General features: G+C 38.9%; 2 protein-coding genes across 3 annotated transcripts in view; both read left to right on the top strand.

The window, feature by feature from the left end:
• The first annotated feature begins 1,101 nt into the window (after positions 1 to 1,101).
• fbxo30b (F-box protein 30b) lies at positions 1,102 to 7,648 on the top strand. Of its 2 annotated transcripts, none has more exons than XM_016524919.1 (3): positions 1,102 to 1,180; positions 2,560 to 4,947; positions 6,052 to 7,648. In XM_016524919.1, the coding sequence occupies exons 2-3, from the start codon at positions 2,608 to 2,610 to the stop codon at positions 6,253 to 6,255; spliced, it is 2,544 nt and encodes an 847-aa protein (XP_016380405.1). In that variant the 5' UTR covers positions 1,102 to 1,180; positions 2,560 to 2,607; the 3' UTR covers positions 6,256 to 7,648. The 2 variants fall into 2 exon arrangements, with proteins under 2 accessions (XP_016380405.1, XP_016380404.1); XM_016524918.1 differs by having other exon boundaries at positions 1,115 to 1,300.
• Positions 7,649 to 10,567: 2,919 nt separating this feature from the next.
• epm2a (EPM2A glucan phosphatase, laforin) overlaps positions 10,568 to 24,533 on the top strand; it is a 32,748-nt gene continuing 18,782 nt past the window's right edge. The window contains exons 1-2 of the mRNA XM_016524920.1: positions 10,568 to 10,955; positions 17,066 to 17,240. Coding sequence (XP_016380406.1) covers positions 10,625 to 10,955; positions 17,066 to 17,240 — 506 coding nt within the window. The 5' untranslated portion in view covers positions 10,568 to 10,624. The remainder of the gene's footprint in view (positions 10,956 to 17,065; positions 17,241 to 24,533) is intronic.

Below are 24,533 nucleotides of genomic sequence, written 5' to 3' on the forward strand. Positions count from 1 at the left end.
CACCGGAGCCGCTCCCGTCAGTTTTGTGTTCTGCGCGCGATTCAAATGCTCCGCTCTCCACCCAAATTTAAAAGCTGCTGTCATAATGAAGATTTGACGGATGAACTCGCGGCTGGATTGGACACTTGTCGCGTCAGAAAGTGATAAGACTTTCAGTTTTATGGACGTCGCCATCTTTGATTTTACTTTGGTCACTGTCGCTATGGTTACTGGTAAGGAATACGGGCTTGACTCCCGTTGCACGTACATACAGACAGTATCCTAAACAGACCTGTAAGCTGCTGTGTGAACGGGACATTTCGAGACTCACCCCTGTAAAGAACATACGGTTGTCAATCCCAAAAACTGACAGTGTGAACGTAGCCACCGATGACGCACCAGTTCTGTACAGTGCGACATATATGTCGACCGCACGAAAAAATCGGTCGGTGCGATCAATAAATACCACAATAGCATGCCTGCATGCGTTTTACATGGGTTTGAGCCTATTTTCAAACCTGTTGTCCAACAAAGAGAACATTAAATGACATGTTTTTGCTCCTAATCAATTTCATAACACCAGTCGAGTGTTTGAAATAACTTCCTTTTGTGAGCTGACCTGGTTTGTTGAGGTATACAGCAGATACTCTTCTTCTTCTTCTTCTTTAAATTTTATTGGCGGTTGGCAAACCAACTTAAAGGTGCATTTACCGCCACCTACTGGACTGGAGTGTGGGCAGTACTTTGAGAGAAAGGACAATGAGAGAATAAAAAATAAAAAATAAAAAATAAAAAAAAACTATTTTTTCCTTTTTCCTCCTTTAACCCCCCCAAATTATCTATACACATATATATACATATGTACACACATACATACATATATATATATATATACATACATACATACATACACACATATACATATATATACACCCATACTCCTTCCCCCCATATATCTCCATCAAATTCTTTCACTTATCCCAGTATTTTTCAAATAATTCATTAGGAGATTATATATTTCCCTAGACATTGTTTTCCCTAGCAGATTTCCCACTGTCATGTTTTGTTTCAGCAGATACTCTTCTGGAGTCCGGCCAAAATAAACCCCAACGTCATGACGCTCGAATATGCGCGATGACGTCATCGGCGCGCGTCCCGGCCGGACAGAGCATTTTTGGACAGGACGAACGGTGATGATTGTGTACGTTATCATACAGCAGCGTTTTAAAGTGTCCCGTTTCATCGTAAAATCGGACAAGTGAAAGAAACAGGCGAGGGGCGCGAGTGAGTAACGCGGGGAGTTAGTTGACATAGCTTGTGGGTAAGTGAGTAGTTTGTTTATGTAGACTGAAGGTAGAAAGTTCAGCTAGCTAACAGGCTAACCTAAGCAGAAAATAATAAAGTAAATCAAAGTTAAACTTAAGCAAAATAAAGATCTAAATATCACTACCATAATCCTGAGGACACTTCTTAACTTCATTCTGTACTATATGAAGTGTCATGAAGTTTTTGTGCTTCTTTAAGGTTGTCAGTTCTGTCAAATGTCTTATGTTTATCAACTTATTGTTTTGTAAACATTAAAACCAATGTGTGTTGGGGGAACTTTAACAGTAAGTTTAATTAAATCCTAAAGGTTCTTGCTGTCTTCTTGGTTTATGGTTAAATGTGGTGTCATTGCTACAAAGACCTGTAGAACAGTAGCAACACATGAGTTAAGTGGGCCAGTTTTGTTTATGCTAACTAGGAAAGCTGTGTTGGATAAAATCAAGACCGCATTAAAGCTGGAGGGAGTCTGCCAGGAATTCAAGAAGGGGTTTCACTATTAAATTAAAGCTTTTCAGTGTGCACTACATAGTTAAGAAAAATCAATGAGAGAAATGACAGCCACTATGGATGTCCACCTTGTGTTTAAAACATTTAAAACGTGTCCTTGTGCTGTCTTTGTGCCTGTTGATGTCTGTTGGCCATGACATTAATGACTAGTTTACCAGCTGTGCAAACAACCCACCTATTAGTCAGTAGGCCTGTCACGATAACAACTTTTTGTTGTGCGATATATTGCCCCAGAAATAATTGCGATAAGTGATATTATTGTCATTTTAAAGACCATTTTATGCCACTGAATATATAATCATAACATAACGGCATAATAATGCAAGAAAATATTCAATTTTTCAATATTAAAATATTCAATATTTCATCAAAATATTAGATACCTTAAAAAACCTGAATAAATAGTAAATAAACTTTTCTTACAAAAAGTGCAACGTAACAAGTAGAAAAAAAGAAATCACAAAGAATGTATGGAGATTTTTCCATCTACAGTATATTGCGCAATAAGTCGATATATTGATTATTGTAACAGGCCTATTAGTCAGTGTTGATAATATGTAGTTTTGCACATCCCTGGTAAAGTAATGTCTGTTTGCCACATGAATTTTCATAATATGACAATAAACTGTTAAGATTTACAATATTGCATTTACAAGTTGATGCCCCTACGTTTTTTCTGTAAAAATCGACTTACACAACCTGCATGTTGGAGAATCTTATCTCAGTTTTTCTTTCATTGTTTTGCAGTGGTTGAGACTCTTGCTCTTTCACGTCTTGCTGCTGTCATCTTAAATAATGGAGGAGCCTCATGTTCATTGCATGTCCTGCATAAGCAGAAGATGTATGGTCAAACCTGAACCCGGCACTTCCTGTGACCTCATCACCTGCCCTCTTGTATGTGGTGCTATCTTCCACAGCTGCAAGGCTATTGAACACAAGCTGCTGTGCCCGTTTGAAAGGGTGCCATGTCTTAACCAAAGCATTGGATGCCCTTTTACACTGGCCCGTGGCCAGATGGCAGAGCACCTTGAGGTGTGTCCTGCAGGTGTGGTGTGCTGCACTATGGAGTGGAATAGGTGGCCAGTAAACGACGAAGCTTATCGTACGTATGAGAGACTGAGTCAAGAAGCAGATGAGGTGGATCAGCTTGACATGGCGCTTGCCCTTCAGGACCAGCGCACCATGTTAGCGTCACTCAAACTCGTCTCTCTGGCTCCCACTAGTGGCCCGGAGAAAAAGACTCAGGCAGCAGGACAAAACGAAAAGCCTGGCCTAGTCTCAATTGCTCAGCCTCCATGTGTGCAGGTGGAGACCATTGAGATGGAGCCTACGGCTGGCTGCTCGAAAGACAAGATTTCCAATGGGATTAACGGTCTAAAAGAAGACCGTTACGGGGAGCTCTACCAAACCACGGTAGAGACAACCAAAAGCCTGGCCGCAGCTCTCAACGTCCTGATCCACCTTAATTCTTCAGAAACAGACTGTACAACCCCTAATGCATCAGCTGGACTTAAAGAACACATTGGGGAACTGCATGAAAAGGTGAGGATGAGAGAAGACGTTGGGCTCAGCTGTGAGAAAATAGCTAGCGGAGTCAATGGCCAAAAGGAGGAGCTACAACCTCAACAGCACCAGAAACTCATGGAACTTGGCAGGAGTTTGGCCTCTGCTCTCAGTGCATTAGGAGATGCTGTCAAAGGCAACGAGTCAATTAGTGGCTCGATACTAAACGACAATGGCAGGCCCAATCAGTCAGAAACTTTGGAGTCTGCAGATGTTGATGTGAAGGACGTTACATCGGCGGTTGATGGTGAGACTGGGGCTGTTGGGGGATTTGATGGTGGAGAAACCGCTTTAGATGTTCTTGCTCATGAGGCAACAGGTGAGTGTCGCCCAGTCATGTTGGAAGACATGGATAGGCAAGGTTTCTGTAACGGCTCTCATAGTATTGTAGATCACTTAATGGAATCGACCACCGAACACCATCAAAACCAAGAGTCCCGAGGTTCTTGGGAGTTTGTTGGTCCTTTAATTCCCCATAGGCCAGAGATCAGACACGATCAACATGCTTTCTTGATCCAGGAGGCCTCTGGATCACAAGCCCCATTGCTGCAGCAACCTATACATGCTCAGACTCTGACCGTCCAGAGAGACAATGCACTACCTATGATGGCATTAGATTTTGAAGACAGGGCTTTTGAGAGGAAACTCCAAAACCTTCAGTTGCTGCGCAACTTTATGCCACTTGCACTTAATGGACGGAAGGGGTCGTTTACAGAAGTCTTTCCTCATAGAAATCCAAATTGCAAAATGGAGGACAAAGCTGTGGACACATCGGATTTGTTTCAGGAGCCAATGGATGACCCAATGGGACTTGGCGAAATTGACTTTACGGCAGCTGCTCTTCTGTTCTGCTTGGAGGAGTCACCACGAGCTCGGAGGATATCCGGCACGGTCTATGCGTTTGGGGGCACACGTGTTGACTTCGGCACCCAGACGTTTAGTTTCCCCGCTGCCATCTTGGCAACAAGTACGATGGTCGGCGAGGTTGCATCGGCTTCCGCTTGCGATCGAGCCGCACCACGCCTTTCACAACCGAGTCCGTTTTGCACTCTACGGCTTGATCTGACGCTGGAGCAGCTTGTGCCTCGTCCAAGTTGGGCTCCTCGCGAGGGCTCCATGTTTACCTTTGAGTGCGGCCAGCTCTTCCGTCGAGAAGAGTTCCTGTCGCATTTTCGTAATGTTCATGGAGATATCCACTCTGGACTCAATGGCTGGATGGAGCACCGTTGTCCGTTAGCATATTATGGCTGCACATACTCCCAACGCAGATTCTGCCCATCCACTCAGGGCTCGAAGGTTGTTCACGACCGTCACCTCAGGTCCTTCGGGGTGCAACCCATCTCGGAACCTGTGACTGAACCCAAGTGTGATCACCTTAGTGGATTGCCGTTTGAAGTACTTCAACATGTAGCCCGATTTTTGGATGGCTTTAGCCTATGTCAGCTGTCAATGGTGTCCCGTACAATGAGGGATGTTTGTGCTAGTCTGCTGCAGACTCGTGGCATGGTGGTGGTACAATGGGAAAAAAAGCACTATTTGGATGGAAGACGAACCTGGCAGATAAAAGACAAGGTACAGTATGTCTAAATGGTAGCAGCATGCTAATGTTAAACCAAGGGTGCATCTCAATCAGCTCCCGAGCTCATAAATCAGTATATTGTGTATACAAATCTGGTCACTGGTAAGGGCCCTTGCTCACTACACATGGGGACAGTGATTACTCAATTTCCAGTGACATGACTACATACAATGTCAGCGTGCATCATTGTAGAATGTCACCGCAGTTATTAATCAACAGCAGGCAGAACCCTTACCTTTTTGATATTATTTTTATGCTCTTTAAACACATTGTTCTATTACAACGTACTATTATGTTCTATTATGTCCTTACAAAATTTCAGCCAAATACTAATTATAAATGTTAACTAGATGTGTTCACTACCTGTCTAGCGATGTGTGTTTATGCTGAAATATATATTTAAAAAAAAGGTTTGTCTTTTCAAATCTTATATTGTGTCTCATATTTATTGCGTTGGCTCATGCATTTTGTTTCATGCTTCAGAAGTGTGACAATTTCTGGTAAAGGAGCATAGTGAGCATTGATGCTCCCTGTTTTTTTTGCTGTGCATTGTGGGATTTTTTCAGGGAGTGAAAGTCACAGTGCACATGACTACTGAACTAGGGAGCTGATTGAGACACACCCCAAGTGTGCCCAACACATGTCCTGAAAAGTGAAACCAAAACATTTTGATCGCCCCTAGTGGCTGGCTGTAGTATAGGTTATAAACCCTGGCCTTCATGTAAACTAATTGGACATTACCAAAAAAATTAATTAATTAATTAAAAACATAAAATCTAATTACACTTCAAACAGATTTTTTTCCCCAAAGATGGTTTCTGTGATTTTAGGTAGTTCTTATTATATGATGTATGTTCAAGTGTTTGTTTTTCTAATAAGTTTGGGATATTTTGGCTTCATTTTTCTACAGTGGAAGCAAATAGAGAAGCGTAGTGCATATATATATATATTTTTTATGTGTTAAACAGTTTGTTTATTTCTTTCTGACTGTACTCTTTTTCCAAACTCAGTGGACGAAACTATCTAAACGGATAACACGTTTTACCATTAAATGATTGTTAAGCTGTTAGTCAAGTAACTGTTTCGTTTTCCTGCAGGTTTGGCGTTTCAGCACAGCCTTTAGCCCGGTTAACCGGTGGGAGTTTGCGGACATCTCTAGCATGGCAGACCACCTGAAACGTTGCCCATACAATGAAGTCCTCCGACAAGTGGAGGCAGTTCCACTGCCCTGCATGTGCACGACCAGAGAGCTAACGCGAGACGGCAGATCGCTTCGATCTGTTCTCAAACCAGTATCATAACGCTACAGAAACTTAGTTTGCAAAACATAACTAAAACACTACAATATCTAACCTCTTCGATCTACAATATAATATCACTGTAAATAAAAGGAAAATAAATATTTTTTGTTTTGATGCTAAGATTATTTTTTTAATAATATATCAAAGAATAATTTGTCTAAAGGTGTGTGATGCTAATGGTTCCTCTAAGAAAAATGGTTTGGCTTCCTCTGACACAGACCCATGCTTTCTTTATCAAGACCAAGGACTGGTTTAAAGGAGAGTAAACATTGGTGAAACAAGGCTTAATTCAGTGGGATTATATGAGCCTCAACCTGTCAAATAGCACTTTATTTATTTGTCTAGACACAGCAAGATAATCGTGTTAATGACTTCTGGTTCCTGTCAGTACATATCCACACTATAGTATATTTGCATGGTTTGGTTAAGATACTTTTTGAAAAAGGACACCTATGATTATTTTTGGATGATTCAGGCTTGCTCCATTTTATGGTGGCATCGCAGACAGGTGCACTTCACCCTGACCCGGGAACAGCTGTCATGCTTAAGAATTCAAGGGCTTGGATTTATATTGGGTTTCAGAGTAAGAGAGCTGTTCTTCCTATCACATTATCATAGGAAAGGAGGTTTCCATTAACAGCAGTTTTACAATCGCCACACTCTTAAAGACTTAAAATCCAGAAATGGCACCAATGGACTTTAGTCAAATGTATTTGTTTGGACGCTCTCTTTGTACTGAAGCGGACGCTCTAAAACACCTTGAACTATTTTAATTCATTCTCCAGTACTATATTAATCAATATCAGCATGCCAACCATATATCAGCATTTAGAATATTTGCACTTTACTGAATTTTGTGGCTGTCTGCACTCTGATCCGCGCTATCCTCACTAACCTGGAGTAAACAGATGCTCTGCTATTGTGTTTCCTATTGAGTGAGCAGGAAAAGCTTAGGTAACACTATATTTGAGTACAAAGAAGAGCTCTATAACTTACATATATGTGATGTGTGACATATCTTAACCTGTCTGCATTTAAATGAGTGCTGTGAGAATTCGTGAAGGCTAATATTTGAAGGTGTGATCTGCAGCTAATGAAACACCACAGAAGTGTTTCTTTTAACCTTTACGGTTTATGGAAAGCTATGCAGCATTTACGAGTTAGGAGCTGTTTTAGGCTTCTCAAATTGTTTGTCACCCAATGTTGTGTGTTCATTTCCATGTAATCAAAATGAAGTGTTTTTGTGTGTGTGTGTGTGTGTGTGTGTGTGTAATTCAGTCCATATATTGTATTACTGAAGCCATGTTATATGAAGTCTGTTTTCTGGTTATTAGGTTGTTGTTTATGATCTAAGCAGGTGAATTGCCAGTACAGCTGTTGATTGAGTTGCATGTGGTTTTTGACTTAAATGAATTAAAAATATCTATATATTTTATTATCTTTATTTTGGCTCAGTGTTCTTTTACTTATTTATTTTTAAATGTATGCTTACTCCCTACATCCATACTTTAAACAGGTTTATACTACGGGAAATTGTGAGCTGCTTTCTCTGAGAATGTGTTGGGTCCCTAAGGTTATAATAAATCTTTATTAACATAAAAGTTAATACAAGACCTACTCCGTAGACCCTGGTATTTCCTGTCCATTACACAGTTTAACTCACAAGTGTACATTTACTAAAACAAACAAAAGAGATGTGGCCTTTTGTTGTACATGATAAATATGGCTAAATTAAATTACAGTAGATAAGATATGTCAAGGTAGGAAGAGGGGAAAACAAATCAAATGTCAGGGGAGTGGTATTTATTTTTGTAGAGCAGAGCCATAATCCAGAGAATTTGTTTCAATTAATGCTGATCAATGCAGCATACCCCTTGTGTCTTAACTGTGCTGAATGTGCACTCGTAGTGTACTTTAAATACTAAAAGAATATATTTTTGAAACAAACTGTACTTTTAGGTAATATGACTTGACTTAATAGATGATATAATATTAATTAAATAAAACCACGTCATTGTTCTAAAATAGTCATGGAATTGAACTCTCTTTAAGTATGCTTAAGTACTCTTAAAAGGTCCACTTTGTAATAATGTATTAAACAAATTTAAAATCATTCATGTATTTATCATTTGTCACTTGTGCTTTAAAGAAGCAACGTTTTGGTGTATTGACCCACAAACTAAATCAAATGTAATGGTCTTGATTAATAATTGTAACTATATTGTGTTATTTGATAGTACATTTAACGCTAATGCATTTTAAATGTACTAAATTGCAACTTAATCATTACAGATGTGTGTAATTGGAAATATATGGAAAAAACTGCCAATAGAAATTTGATACAAATAATATTAAAGTATTTTTAAATTGACCATGTATGTCAGTACATTCAGCAGTACACAACCATATTTCAAAAACAGCAAAATTATGAAATTACATATAAAGGCGTATTTAAGTATGCAAAAAGGCACTCTCAAGTTCCAGTATCACATTTAATTTACATTTAAAGTATAATGCATTTTTTATTTGACTGTAAACATGCAAATACTATTTGTAGATTTGAATATTCTAGGCCAGAGTTTTGTGTGATAGAGAGTCACTCAAGTAGGCTACTAAAGAGTCCATACAAGGCTTTATAACTAAGTGGCAGTATTTTATAATCAATGTGCAACTTAACAGGTAGCCAGTGCAGACTGTGCAGTGATGATAAAATTGAGCTGGTGTGATCAGATTTTCTGGATTTGGTAAGGTCTTACAAATGCATGAATAATAATTAGCCTATTATTGTTAGCCTATGCAAGTGAAATGTTTAGATGAACTGTAAAAGCATTGGATTACACTATGAATTTTATAATAACCTGTTCTCAATTTATAAACTTTGTAATTTATCACATCAACAATTATTATTATTATTAACTTTAAATATGAATGAATTATTTTTCATCCAACCACTTGATGGTAGTGTTTCATTAAGGCCAGAAAATTATTTGGTGGCGTGACAGATTAGAAATCAAATAATGGATAGACTGACTATTATAAAGACTGTAAATGTTCTTAAATTTAGAAGCCCAAAATGCTGCTAAATAGGCCATTTTCATTTAAGATGGGTTTAATATTTCTTTATTTGTGTATTTGCTGAACGATAATCACACACATAAGCACAGAAGAGGGACTCCAAAGCAGTAGCCCCTCACTGCAGAACACAAGATCCAGGGGGCGTGGTTGGATCCACATCTAGGGGGTGGAGATTAGGGCTGTCAAAAAAAAAATCGAATTTCGAATATTCGTCGAATTTAAAATAAAAATCCACATTCTTAGGGATCAGGGGGTGGAGACGGGTAGGTTTAGGTTTTTGTAAGGTGGGAGGAGTTGGAACTGGATCCAACCACGCCCCCTGGATCTTGTGTTCTGCAGTGAGGACCATCCATAGACTGTATAAAAACATGGACGTAGTGTCCAGTCACCCGTAGGTTCCTGAAAAGGTTTTTGAAGCTCAAAAGTGGGCTGAGTCAGCCGTCGCCATCTTGGCAGCGCGCGTCACCGTGCGTCACTCCCGGATAATCGAAAATGGGCAAAAAGGCAGGAGCTGGTTGCTGAAGCTACGCCCACCTAGCTCGACGGTGGTGACAGCAGCAGCAATCCACCTGTCACTCAAGTGGCCACGCCCTTAATTATGCAGAACTTTAAGGCTTAATATAATTTAAACGGATGAGTTTAAAAATTCACCCCCCTCACAGTTGTCATGAAGGGCAAAATTAGCTATATAAACCAAAATCATTTTTTGAACCAGGCTGTAAACGTTTTTTTCTGCTGTAAAGTTGGGCATTTTAACATGGGGAGTCTATGGGATTGACTCCCTTTTGCAGCCAGCCTCTAGCGGCCAGTCGATGAATTACAGTTTAAGTCACTTCCTTGTTGGCTTCACGCGAGAGAGCGGGAGGTTGCCGCTTGGGACCATCTCCTCCAAAGCGCCGTGGTCATGTGATCTGTTACTTTTCACAGCACTAGTCAGTCTCTACTTATCAAAGGCTACTAGTGATTACGAAATTAAGCATTTAATAATAATTTTATTTATGCATCTGGATTTTTATTTGTATGTTACTGTCAGAAATCCAGTCTTTTACATTAAAAATACGATTGTAATCTTAAATTTGCTCAAACCTAGCAAAATAATTCCCTGAGATCTGAATGCAGTTCAATGGAGGATTCAGCTTTCTGAGCCATGCGGCGCCCCCTTGAGGATACTTTGTTTCCAGTAAACTAGTAACAGTTGACGCACAATGTTACAAACCGTCCTGTATAAAGTGAGATCTCTTTACAACCCTGTAAAACACACAGTTGTCCCCTCTCAGCCACTGTATCGCATTAAATGTCAACAGTACTGCGTGTATTTTTATCGCAGCCATTTATAATGTCAGTGACACATGAAGATCAGTCCCAGTTACACGGCATGGTTGTGTTCAGGTTTGGTGTCATTCTGACCCCAGAGTGTCTGGATATCGAGGTGTTTGTACTGGGCTCAAGGCCGGAGATGGGACACTGGGATCCGAACCGAGCCGTGAAGATGAGTCCGAGCCGCTCGCTTCTGTCCACCTGTGAACCGTGTCTGTGGATAGGAGACGTGCGTCTGTCTGCACCGCAGACCGATAAGCTGTGGTTTAAGTTTATAAAGCGCGTTGATGGGACCTACATTTGGGAAGGTACGTGAAGATGGACAAGCTGTGAGGACGATACAAACACGCTGTTTCTAATGAATATCCAGTTTAAATGGAACCACTTTTAATGAAGGACAAATGCGCGCGCTAATAACATTCAGAGTGCAATGAATGTTTTGACTCACCAGATGGAGCTGATGTTTCAAAGTCTGACTTGCGAGGCCACGAATTTATGAACTTTTCAGTTTAACAACAGTTTACAGTCTCTAACTATGATGTCTGTTAAAGATCACTTGATTTGGAAAGCATCTGCTGTGTACAAACATCTGACAGATGTCTACATTCTAATCCATAAACATCTTAAAGACATCTAATAGACGTCTATTTGATGTCTGAAAGGAGACGTCCTATGTCCTAGATGTATTGCAGATGAGCAAACACTATAAAAAATGTCTTGCAGACGTCAAAAAGACATCCCCGTTATGTATCCTTTGTGTGCTATCAGGGGACGCTTTACACAAATTATGGGATTAGCTTCCAGTCAACTGTAAACAATCAGCGAAGGATTGCTCTATGATTGCAATAATAAGCATTTAAAATAAAAAAAGGTACAATGAAGTGACATTATTCTACTCGCACTTCAACCATCGTACAATAAAAGTCGATTTAAAAGTGTAATAGCATTAAAAATGACTTTCAACATAACATGAATACCTGGAAAGAGACGTGAGGGTTTTCGGAGAAAAGCGGGACTGCATTCCAGTGAATTATTCATGGTTTATATCGTTAATTAAATCGGGAGAGCAGACCACAAATGCGCAGTTATCTATATTCATACTGTTACAGCGAAATACAAAGGAAAAATGTTAATAATGAGGAGGAAAAGAATGCAGCAGGACTGAGAAGAGCTCTTAGATGGGCTACTCTTTTTATTCCATGTCACATTAACATACCAAACGTCACGTTATTTTTCTGACGACTGAAAATAGAGCATGAAGGAAAACGTACAGCTCATTCAGTCAAACTCACAATCAAGGATTGTTTGTAGCTCAACTTTGTGATTTGAAATGATTTGTTTCAGACTTTTTGAGTGGAACTTCCCCAAACCGGAAGTGCCTCCCATAATTTTTTAAACCAGCAGACTGGTTGGATAGTGAGAATATGGAACTCATATTCTAAGAGGAAAAACATATCAGTTTTATTCAGAGGCCCAAACTGAGCAAAACATTTTTAAAAAATGCAATTTGGTGCCGATAGGCTACTGATATTTAGAAAAGTAAGATGAAATTCTCATAGCTTGTTGGCTAATTCAGTAAGATCTTTAGCAAAATGCTTAAATCAGATGTTTAAAAATATCAGTTGTCACTCTATAAAAACCAGCAGACTGGTTGGATAGTGAGAATATGGAGCTCATACTCTAAGAGGAAAAACATATCAGTTTTATTCAGAGGCCCAAACTGAGCAAAACATTAAAAAAAAAATGCAATTTGGTGCCGATAGGCTACTGATATTTAGATTGGCAAAAAGTAAGATGAAATTCTCATAGCTTGTTGGCTAATTCAGTAAGATCTTTAGCAAAATGCTTAAATCAGATGTTTAAAAATATCAGTTGTCACTCTATATCTTCCCATAAGTTGTCTTAATAAGATACTAAGGGGGGTTAATAATAATAAGATATCTCACAGCAAAGAGACACATGTATATGACTTGACGGAGGATGTTGAAACTAAAATGAAAATAAAAGGCCTTATTTAAAATGTATGAACTATCAGTCAGATGACAAAAAGTTTTGATCACGCTGATAATTTGGAGGCCTTTGCAGAATTCATGTATCAAGTACTGTATGATGTACGGTGGGCTTTATAGGGTTCAGCGGAAATGATGACGTCCTAACGGACTTACCTGACGATGCCACAGGGGACACTTTTTACAGTTCAGGGGTTGTTAGAAGAGGAAGTCGCTATAGGTGCGTAAACTTCCATAATGGGAGACTACAGCAATTAATTAATTGAACAACTTTAGTGGTCCCATTTGATCAAATCTCGTTTTTAAAGGGAAAAAAAGAAGACGCTCGTAAACTTGTAAAATTAAAAACACCAAAAAAGGCATTTTCTTACTTCAAATAAAATAAACATTAATTGAAATAAAGTAAAACATAAAGAACTTAAACATTTATTCAAAATATTAAGCCATTAATCTCAGTAATACTAAAATCACACTGCTTTCTATTTTTTTCTTATTTTGTAAAGTCGTTGAAATTAGATTGTGGACAAAAATAAAACTGCAAAAATCATATATATTGAAGTCACATGTGTCTTTCATTCTATTGGCTTTCTTATTTTCGGCTATTTTTACATCTCATTTTCGCAAGATGCAGACTACAAAACATTGTTTTGAAGATCATTTCCATCTATTTTCATTTTGATGTTGTATGTCCTTAATGCCGGCTAGTCTCCATCTCTCTGTCTTTTACCCCTCTGCGTTAACACTACTTTTCCACATGTATCTATATCTATAGGATCTATAGGATCGTTAGGGAATATACTGGATAATATACAAATGTTGTCCAGTATATGTTTGTGCATGCGTGTTTGTTCACTGCCTTTATCATTTCGTCTTGTTTTATTCTTTTACACAGCATGCAGAAAAGTATTTGTCATAAGAACAAACTTTAAACTTTGCTTTGGGAGCCAAGAGGCAAATATTTCAAGCTGATGAAAACTGCAGTGTCACTCAAACCTGAACATGACCTGCTTTGTCAGAGAAGCCAGGCTGTCGTCCTTACACGACTCAGTGGCGGTTTTCTCGTTCTGTCATGTTTCTTATTTGAATGAATGCACCTCTGCGTGACAAATCGACGATCTGCTGCGGTGCTCACGCCGTCTGTTGACTGAGGTTTTGATTGAGCCATTGTTTGCTGGCATCTTGTCTATTCACCCAGTCTCATATGAAAACAACCGAGATCTTTATTGTGTTGAGATGTGTTTTTCTGATTGAAATGATGCTTGTTGATTTCACACCATAGCAGGTGAATTGGCTCTGAGCGTGCCTCAGGTAAGCAAGCATGAAGTGATAGTCCTCCAGTTGAGATAAAAGTACTCTGATCAGTGGAGTGTTTGAATTGGCAGCATCCAGACATGGACAGACTTGGTTTAGGATGTATTGGCCTGTACACTTCAGTAGGTTCTAATTCTGCACCATTATTTCTGTGTATGACCTAGAGGAAAAACCATATGATAGAGTGTGAACCATTTTTAGTTCAGAGAGGACTCGCTGCTGCATGTGGGGTGGAAATGAAAGCAATGCATATTTTTAAATGATTACATAAAAAAAAAAAAAAATTGGAGAAATGTAGCATTGCATCAGTGTCTCAGCAATGGATGCTCTGCAGTGAATGGGTGCCGTCAGAATGAGAGTCCAAACAGCTGATAAAAACATCACAATAATCCACACCACTCCAGTCCATCAGTTAATGTCTTCTATCCATAATATTGCTTTATCCAGTGAAAAAGTCAGGAGAGAATTATTCACAGATCAAGCACTGTTTATAAGTGAAAACAGTCCAACACTGCTTTAAATTAATACGTGGGTGGATTTTGATGTGAGAGGACAACAGAGGATGGACTTTATCACTGGAGGAAGTGTTATTATGGATTATGGACTCGTATTTTGGGCAAAAGAAATATTTTCAATTTAAAACGTCTAAATGATGGATTTGTTTTTTTACAAACACAAATTTTCACTTCTCAAGATGGACTGTCAGTTGATGGACTGGAGTGGTGTGGATTATTGTGATCTTTCTATCAGCTGTTTGGACTCTCATTCTGACGGCACCCATTCACTGCAGAGCATCCATTGGTGAGCAAGAGATGCAATGCTACAGTTCTCCAAATCTGATGAAGAAACAAACTCATCTACAAAAAAAAAAGCAAAGTTTCATTTTTGGGGGAACTATTCCTTTAAGCGCAAAAACATGTTCTGAACAAGATTCTGTATTCCACTGCTTTACCATTGTTACAGAATGTAGTGTCAGAACAATCCATTTTATAAATGAGATTTTAGAACTGAATGTCAAATCAAGCAAAAATAAATAACAGTTTTGGTAAACTTATTGCATTTTGACTTTGTATGGCAATATTGCTTTAAGACATACAAACTCAAGCCCGCCAATTTAAATTCCACCATCAGCACACTGTGTGGTGTATACAGTATGCAATGTATGCATGTGGCTTCAGCTGAGACTGTAAGCATGATAGTAATGGCATAGGTTTTGTTCATGCTATATGAGTCAGCGTGAAGAGCTTGTTTGCTGTGTGGGCTGCAGCTGTGAGACTCTCATCAGCCCAGCAGTGGAAAGGGCGACAGCAGTAGGGTGGGATGATAAATGTCGGACAAATATCAAACCCCCCATGTACTTTCAGGATGAATGTGAGTTTGGGATGCATGCAATTTCAGAAACCCATACGCTCTCCCTCATTACAGTGCATTACGTGTACGTGTAGAACTGAGGAAGCACTGCACTACAGTTTTAGCAACGCAAGGACTCATTTGAATGTTTATTGTTTTATGAATCAAGCTTATGACTTGACCATCAAAATTATGCAGAAATACGGCCATTACAGGAAGTTGCTGAATTAATGAAGGAAACCCTTAGCTTTTAAATGTGAACTCTCAAAGGTCAGGAACAGGTGACCTGCAGAGTCGGAAAAACACTCAGTAATTTAATTGGCTATTGACCCTCCCCTTCAGAAATAAAAGGCTTACACAAAAAAGCAGTTTTTTTTCTCAGAAAGGGACAATGTGCATTTCAAAAGTTTAAGAGACCCTGACACTTTGAAGCATGAAATACATGTCATTTCCATTGTTAAAATTCTCATTTAGATTCCTACTGTTGTATAATTAAGATGGAATAAGAGTGTTTATGGCATTTAACATTAGTGCAAGTGTAAAAGTTTAAGTAAAATAATTCATTGACACAGTGTAGATCAAAAATGTGTTGGAGTTAATTATTTATTCAAACATTGAAACATATTTAATGTGCTCCAGAATACATTAAAATGCTTTTGTTTTTATGGTTTGGCAGACTCAATATTAGTCTGCCAAACCATAATCAGTTAAGTCAGTTGTTTCAACAAAAAAAATATATATATAAATTATATCTATCATCCATCTATCTATGCAGGCTTCCATAATTTTGTGATATTCAGGATCCAAAATTATAAAAATAATAATAGTTAACTTTTTTTAAAGAATGACTTAATGTGTGCATTCCACATGTGTGAAAAATGCAACTGAAATATGTTATTAGTTTAGATCAGGTTACATCACCTGACATTGTCACGGAATGCCAGGAGAAAACAAGGTAGATCCAAGTGCAGTTGTTTATTAAATAACAAATGAACAGAACAAAAACGTGGCAAAAGGTAATCCAAAACACAGAGAACAGAAAACACGATGAACATGAGACAACTATGAACTCAGAAGACAATACAATATAGCCGCAATGACAGACAGAGTGAGCATGGTATATATAGATGGGATAATGAGTGAATGACTAGCAGGTGAAAGTGATCGGAACTGATAAACAGGTGCTGATGATCAGACAGAATGACAAGCAAGGGACTATGGGAATTGGAGTTGAACACATAAAACAAAGAAACAGGAGAGCGACCTCAAGTGGCCAGTCCAGGTCACCACAACCAGACACTGACAGACATTTTAAAGTCAATAAATAAAACAATTTGTTGAAAATAGTAAAAACTTAGAACAACTAGTAAAAACACTTTAGTATAGAGACCAATTCTCACTATTAACTAGCTGCTTATTAGCATGCCTATTATTAACATATTGGCTGTTTATTAGTACTTATAAAGCACATATTCTGCATGACCATATTCTACATCTGTAATCCTACTCAATACCTAAACTTAACAACTACCTTACTAGCTATTAATAAGCAGCAAATTAGGAGTTCATTGAGGCAAACATCGTAGTTAATGGTTTGTTAATAGCGAGAATTAAACCTTAAAGAGTGACCGAACAATTTTTTTACAAGAATTTCCTTTTCATTGTATAATTTATTCTAGTTTGTCATTGAGGTGTCATTGAGATGATTATGTAAATGACTGATAATTGTTTGATGTGTGTGTCTATAGGCAATGGGCCTCATCATGACCGGCACTGTGTGTATGACGACAGTAACCTCGTGGACGGGGTATACTGCCATCCGATTGGTCACTGGATCGAAGAGACGGGCCACACAGATGAGATGAAACACACTACCAACTTCTACTTCAGCATAGCGGGACAGCAAGCCATCCACTTCTCTCAGTATGTGTGAATGAATTTCCCATCCATCATGAGTTTTAATGTGAAGTCACATATACCATCGCTTGGTACAATTCATATAAGAAATCCAGTCATTCCAGTACAATCTGTGTGAAATTTTGCATGAGAGGGAAAATTCCCAGCTCAGATTTCTCTTATACTTACAGTGATGTGAAAAGGTTTTTGCCCCTTACTGTTTTTTTTTTTTGCATATTTGTCACACAATATTTTAATATTACACAAAGATAATGCAAGTAAATACAAAATGCAGTTTTGAAATGATGATTTAATTTATTAAGGGAAAAAAGTTGTCCAAACCTACCTGGCCCTATGTGAAAAATTAATTGCCCCTCCTGTTAAATCATGAAAGAACTGTGATTAACCACATTCAAAAACTTCCAGAAATGCAGATGTAGATGACATAATTGGAGAGACAGTTAAAGTTAAAGTGGGGCAGACGCTAAGCCTTAAGTTAATAATTTTGTCACTAAAATATCTCAAGAAGCTTTCACAGAGAGCATCAGAGGCAACAGGCAAGGTGTTAACTGAAGGATTTGTGACAGATTGAATAATTGAAAACAATACCTTAGGTTTAGAATGATTAGTTTCAATTAAATTAGAAAAGTATGCAGCTTTCGCAGACTTAGCTGCAGTCTGGTAAGATGTAAGTTTCTGAACATTTGAAGAGAGATATGCAGCCTGTCCTTTTTCCATTTACGTTCTGCCTTTCTGCAGTTTTGTCTTAGGAGACGGGTATCAGAGTTTTGCCACAGTGCAGATTTTGGTTTTTGCTTGTGAGGCTTAAGGGGGGCAGTTGCATTTGCTACCTTAAGCCAGGCAGAATTTACGAGGCTAAGATGTTGATCAGCATCCAAGTCAGATAATGGTTGATCCAAGTGCAACTGTGAGCAACATTCAGCAAAGCACAAGTTGAAATTTGTGCTAAACTGTGGAGAGTAGAAACGAGAAAGATTTACAGGTGTATTAGAAAAATGAGAGAGATCTGGAAGAGACAGTGAGAATAATATAGGCTTATGGTCAGAGATCATAAAATCTGAGAGCATAATATCAGTCACATCAAGCCCATATGAGAGAACAAGATCCAACGTATGTCCCTGAATATGAGTAGAGACATTGATCCACTGGGATAGATTAAAAGCGTCGATGAGATTAAGAAAGTCATGTGATAAGGGGTTAGACGGACAGCAGACATGGATATTAAAGTCGCCCACCAATTGAAAGCGATCGTAATTTGTGGCAATATTGCCGATCAGTTCAGTGAAATGCTGTATAAAATCCTTAGTAGAGTGCGGAGGACAGTAAAACACCCCTAGACATACAGGACCATTCCAGTCTAAGTGAATAAACTGAGTTTCAAAGCTGGGAAAGGCTGTTACAGGGATCAATCGACAGCGTGCAGAGAGAGAGAGTTCTTTAAAATTGTTACTATCCCACCCCCGCGTCCACTCGGACGAGGAGAGTTAAAAAATGTACAGTCAGCAGGGATCAGATCAGAAAAAGGAGTTAGATCACCAACCTTTATCCAGGTTCCGTGATAAACATAAAATCCAGGTTGTGAGATGAGTAAAAATCATTTAATAAGAAGGTCTTATTCACCAAGGAACGGGCATTTAATAATGCCATCTTCGGTGAAGAAATAATATCAGGAGATGAGGACGCTCTTTTCAGCGAGCGCAGATTTCCGTGAGTTACTCCCCGTCGTCGGGAGCCGAGGCTGATTCGGTGGAGACCGGCACGAGAACCAGGACTCGGGTGCAGGGGGAGAACAGGACGAAGCCACCGGTAGGCCAAATCCAGCGGGCGCCAGGCAGCAGAGCCACCGCAAAACGACCAGTGGGAAGGATCTGAGAGAAAGCCAGCCCGCAGATGAGCTTTAAGCTTCACGATGTATCCTCCGCGTTTGCCTCATTTCCTCCTTCACTTTCTCCGCAGGATGCCGAGGGGCCACTGGCGGATACAATCCGGGATAACCGCCTGGAACGACTCATTCCTATTGCCAAAGGAGCAGTCCACATCCAAAGTGTAAGAGTTGGTGAATGTGTCCGCAACTGAGTTGCGGATGTCCAAGAATGCTTGACGGTCGTAGATTTTAAAAGCGTGTAGCAGTTTAAAGACAGAGCAGACAACCAGACAAGCAAACACGAGAGCAACAGACGGCATGCCGAATACACAGGCGCCATCTTGGATCGCCAGCAGATAATGTTCTTTTTAGCAACATCATATGACCCCTTTAATAAAAGAAATCATTATTTCAAAACTGCATTTTGTATTTACTCGGGTTATCTTTGTGTAATATTAAAATGTGTTTGACGATCTGAATGATTCAAGAGTGACAAATATGTAAAAAAAAAAAAATTTTTTAAACGGGCAGGGGGCAAAAACTTTTTCACAGCACTGTAAATTGGTCACACAGATTTGCTGCACTGACCAACATGAAGCTGCTTGGTTTGAAAGTGACTTCTGTTTGAGCAGTTCTTCATGCCTCAAGCAGTTGACATTAGACAGTGGACCTTTTTTGTACATGGAATTTAGCTGAAAATTCACCAATGCAATTGTACCTTTTGTGTGTGCTATGTCATTCTGGTTTCTCTCACTCTTAAGGTGTAAAGTGACCAACTTTAAAGGAAAAGAAATAAAAATTTGCTGAAAAAATTACTCACCTTCAGGCAATCCAAGATATAGATGAGTTTGTTTCTTCATCAGAACAGATTTAGCAAAATTTAAAGTTTAGAGTTAAAGCTTAACATTGGATTTGTTTCTTACAAAGTGCAGATTTTTACTTCAAAAGACGTTAATTGATGGACTGGAGTGGTGTGGATTTCTTGTGGATTATTGTGATGTTTTTATCAGCTGTTTGGACTCTCATTCTGACGGTACCCATTCAGTGCAGAGCATCCATTGGTGAGCAAGTGACGTAATGCTACATTTCTCCAAATCTGTTCTGATGAAGAAACAAACTCATCTACATGTTGGATGGCCTGAGGGTGACTAAACTTCAAGCAAATTTTCATTTTTAGGTGAACTAGTCCTTTAACATAATTGAAATCTGCATGGGAACTCCTGATCATGCAGATTCCTATTTGAACGACTGGATTTAACCCATGCAATTTCAAAGAGCAACTGTAAATGTGACCACAGCTTTTCTTTTAATGGGGAGAATTAAGCGCTTATGGGATTGTTCAGTGAACACAGGATATCACACACTTGTTCTACAATCACTGCTCAGTTCTATAAGTAGAGTGTGTGGGTTGATGTTCTTTCGTAAAGAAACAGTTTGCCTAAAATCAAAACCATAAGACTTTCTTTTGTGAAACAAAAAAAGAAGTTTAGCAGAATGTTCAAACTGCTCTTTTACATTCAATGAATGAATGGTGACCACAGTTGTCTGTAACACTGTATTGACCAATCAGCATTAAGAACCACTGACAGTCTCCACAGAGCAAGGGTGTTTAGTCCAGCTCCTGAGGGCCACCTTCCTGCAAAGTTAGCTCCAACACACCTGCGTGGAGAGTCATCTTCTTGACCTTAATTAGCTAGTTCATGTGTATTTAATTAGGGTTGGAGCTAACCTTGGCAGGAAGGGGGCCCTCCAGGAGCAGGATCGGACACCCCTGATATAGAGCAACCTGAAGTGAAGTCTCTTGGTCAAGGGCACAATGCTGATAACGGACCTTAATATGAATCGCTTTATATTAAGGATTACAAGCACAGAACATGATACACTAAGCTACCGCTATCCTATTATGCTCAGAGATACACATCAGAAACCCCTTTTTTCTTTTATCTCTCTCCATCTCCCTCTCTCTCTCTCTAAATTAAAACAGTATGCTTTTTTATTAGTTGTATATTCTGAAAACTGTGTGAGCGTAATTTAATTACACTGTAAAATTAATAAGGCACTCGTCTCAAAAATTGAGCTCCTAATAGTCTCATTCACTGTCATGCCTCTCTCTGAAATTTTAAGTAGCAGTTTTAACAAATGCCAGTTCCCACTTTTGTTTAAGTGTTTAAGGTAAGGATCACTATTACTATTACTCATACTTAAAACGAAACATCAGTGCTTAAATCATTTGGCTTCTTTTGTACTGTGGACTTTAAGTCTTTACTTGTCAGTGTTTTGTTTTTTTTGTTTAGCCACCATTACTGCATTTTTGATCATTTTCACACAAATTTCATGGCCCTCAGAATATTTTGTTGTATGAATAATTGAAAATGCAGTATGTCAAAAGTAAGGACAGAGCCTTTGCATTTAAATGAAACCATTTTATTCTAGCTTCATGCATTTGTGTGGGTAAGTTTCATTTACAAAAGCAACATTTTGAACAAAAAGCTGAGAAAATCGTGTTTTGTTAAAGTCTACGGCTGCGTCCCAAAGTTAAGGGCACGGATTTTGAAGGCCACGCCTCCAAAGTGCATGAAGGACGCTCCGCCTTCGCAGGATTTCCTAATTGTGCCACCAGGGGTTCCCAATTACCGCTCCTGTCATGGAGCAATGGTGCGAGAGGAGAGCTGCCATCCTGATAGGATAGGTGGAGCCAGAATTGCTCATTTTTGTTTTTATGTTTTACGTCATAATGGAGGAGACGGTGGGAATGTTTCACCCACAGCGGTGATGCACCTCAGGCTTAGCCAAGTCCGTGGCCAGGTAAGTTACACTGGTTTGCTGCATCCTTAATTGCCGCATTACAACTTTAAAAAGTGAAAAGTGACGTGACATGTGGCCAAGTATGGTTACCCATACTAGGAATTAGTGCTCTGCATTTAACCCATCCTTAGTGCACACACACAGCAGTGAACACACACCCGGAGCAGTGGGCAGCCATTTATGCTGCGGCGCCCGGGGAGCAGTTGGGGGTTCGGTGCCTTGCTCAAGGGCACCTCAGTCGTGGTATTGAAGGTGGAAGAGAGCGCTGTACATTCACTCCCCCAACCTACAATCCCTCCCGGTACGAGACTCTTTGGGTTACGAGTCCGACTCTCTAACCATTAGGCCACGACTTCCCCAAATGCAAGTATTAGCTTGGAACTTACTTGAATAATGTAAGGATACATATGAAAAACCACAAAATACACGCACACACATAGTGGTTCAAATGCTGACTGATATCTTACAGAGGTGCGATTTTATGTAGTTTATTGTATTAAATATAAACATAAAACTGTGAATAAATGTAAAATTTTTTTTTTAAATCAACGTTCAGCGGTAGCTGTCACAGCTGAACAGTGCTCTGTATGACTGGTCTGAGTCCTTCAGATGCAGCCTGTAGTTCAGACACAGCTGTAGTTAGCAACAATTTGTTAATATTCTGACCATAAATGTTGTTAGTTTCATTTTCAAAATAATCAGTGGTGGACTGTATAGAAGTACATTCATTAAGCATTCTCGTACAAATGTGAAGTACTAAGTTGTTGTTGTTTTTTTCTCCCAGGACAGTAACACTACAAAAATATGGTCTTTTACAACATAAAATGCATTGTTGTACATTAATCTACATCATAAAAGTTTATGAAGTAGGCAAATTTAAATTTAACAACCTTGAACATATTCAGAAGTAAAATGCAACATACACAGTAGTGCAGCAGTAATATTAATGCAAAACCATCCTGACGATTTCTTTTTCAGAACAATACTGTATACCTTTACTTTTACTCTCAATACCTTAAGTGTATTAGAGTACGCAAGATAATACTTTTACTTAAATACACAGTAGTGCAGCAGTAATATTAATGCAAAACCATCCTGACGATTTCTTTTTCAGAACAATACTGTATACCTTTACTTTTACTCTCAATACCTTAAGTGTATTAGAGTACGCAAGATAATACTTTTACTTAAAGGATAGTTCACCCAAAAAGGAAAATTCTGTAATCATTTACTCACCCTTAAGTTGCTCCAGATTTGGAATTTTCATTTTTGGGTCAACTATCCCTTTAGCTAAGGTTATAAATATGATTAGTAGTTTTCCCCCAATGTGGTATTAGTAGTTACTAAAAGTAGTTTACTAAAGTATCTCAATATTTCTAATACTAATTACTTTGTCATAGCTCTAAACAGTTTCTCTTTTCCTTCTTTCGCTAAATCAGACCAGACCCCTGTACTGCAGGATAAAGCTGAATGTGCCAGTGCTGCACAGGTTTTTAATGGTTTTCGACTGAGCAGGGAGGCGCTGACAGTGCTGCTGGATCTTCTGAGAAGTGAACGGCAACAAAATCAGACCAGACCCCTGTACTGCAGGATAAAGCTGAATGTGCCAGTGCTGCACAGGTTTTTAATGGTTTTCGACTGAGCAGGGAGGCGCTGACAGTGCTGCTGGATCTTCTGAGAAGTGAATGGCAACAGTGATGGGGTGCCACAATCCAGACCCTGGTGTTTCTTTTCTAGCTGGCCAGTGGTACATCATACAGAGTGGTCTCCAGAGTGTTTGACATGCCTCTTTCCACTGTCCACCCCATTGTCCTCCGAGTCGCTGAGGAGGTGCTGGCCATTCGCTACCAAGTAATTCACCTCCAAAAGACCTGGAGGCAGTTTGCCATGGGTTTGTATGACTGGGCTTAAAAGTTATGTTGTTTTTCTGATGTTAAACCTAAGTTATGTTGTAAATAGTTGTAAAAAAGTATTTTGAGTAATATATAGAACAATTTGTTTTAATGTGTAAAAAAAATTATTTACAGGACAAAAAAAATAAATGTATAGAATAATGTTTTGTGAAGAAATTATAAGCTGCATTACAAAAATTAACAATGTACATAATTACTTCTCTTTTATTTACACATGTGAATATGCATAACATAAACACAAATCGTACAGAAAGTACTCAGGCTCTTTTACAAATAAATTACATTACACAAATGAATAATGTATACAGCTTATTCATTTCATTTCAACTTACATCACCAAAATAAATTACAGAAATTAGGTTGTTTCATTGAAAATGTGACATTAAAGAAAAAAGATATAGAACAAATTTTTATGTACTCATTTTTTCCACTGTTCTCTCTTCTTGAGAGAATGGATAATAAATAACGTATTTGTTAAGCATTCTCTCAAGAAGAGAAAACAGTCTCTCCTTGCTCTCCTGTGCTCTTCTCTCCTCTGTCTCTCTCTGGAGTTTGATGTCCTCCCTGAGTAGCTCCACCAGCTCAACACTCACTCCCTCACCTGTCCCAGGACACTTGCAATCCTAAGGCAGAGCAAATAAACCATGCCTGATAACAACAACAGCACAATGAATTTCAGCAAAAATATCTCTATTAACTTGCTTACTTTGTATTTTT

This window comes from Sinocyclocheilus rhinocerous, unplaced genomic scaffold, assembly GCF_001515625.1.
Source record: "Sinocyclocheilus rhinocerous isolate Xijiao unplaced genomic scaffold, SAMN03320098_v1.1 scaffold843, whole genome shotgun sequence".
NCBI classification, from domain to species: Eukaryota; Metazoa; Chordata; class Actinopteri; order Cypriniformes; family Cyprinidae; genus Sinocyclocheilus; species Sinocyclocheilus rhinocerous.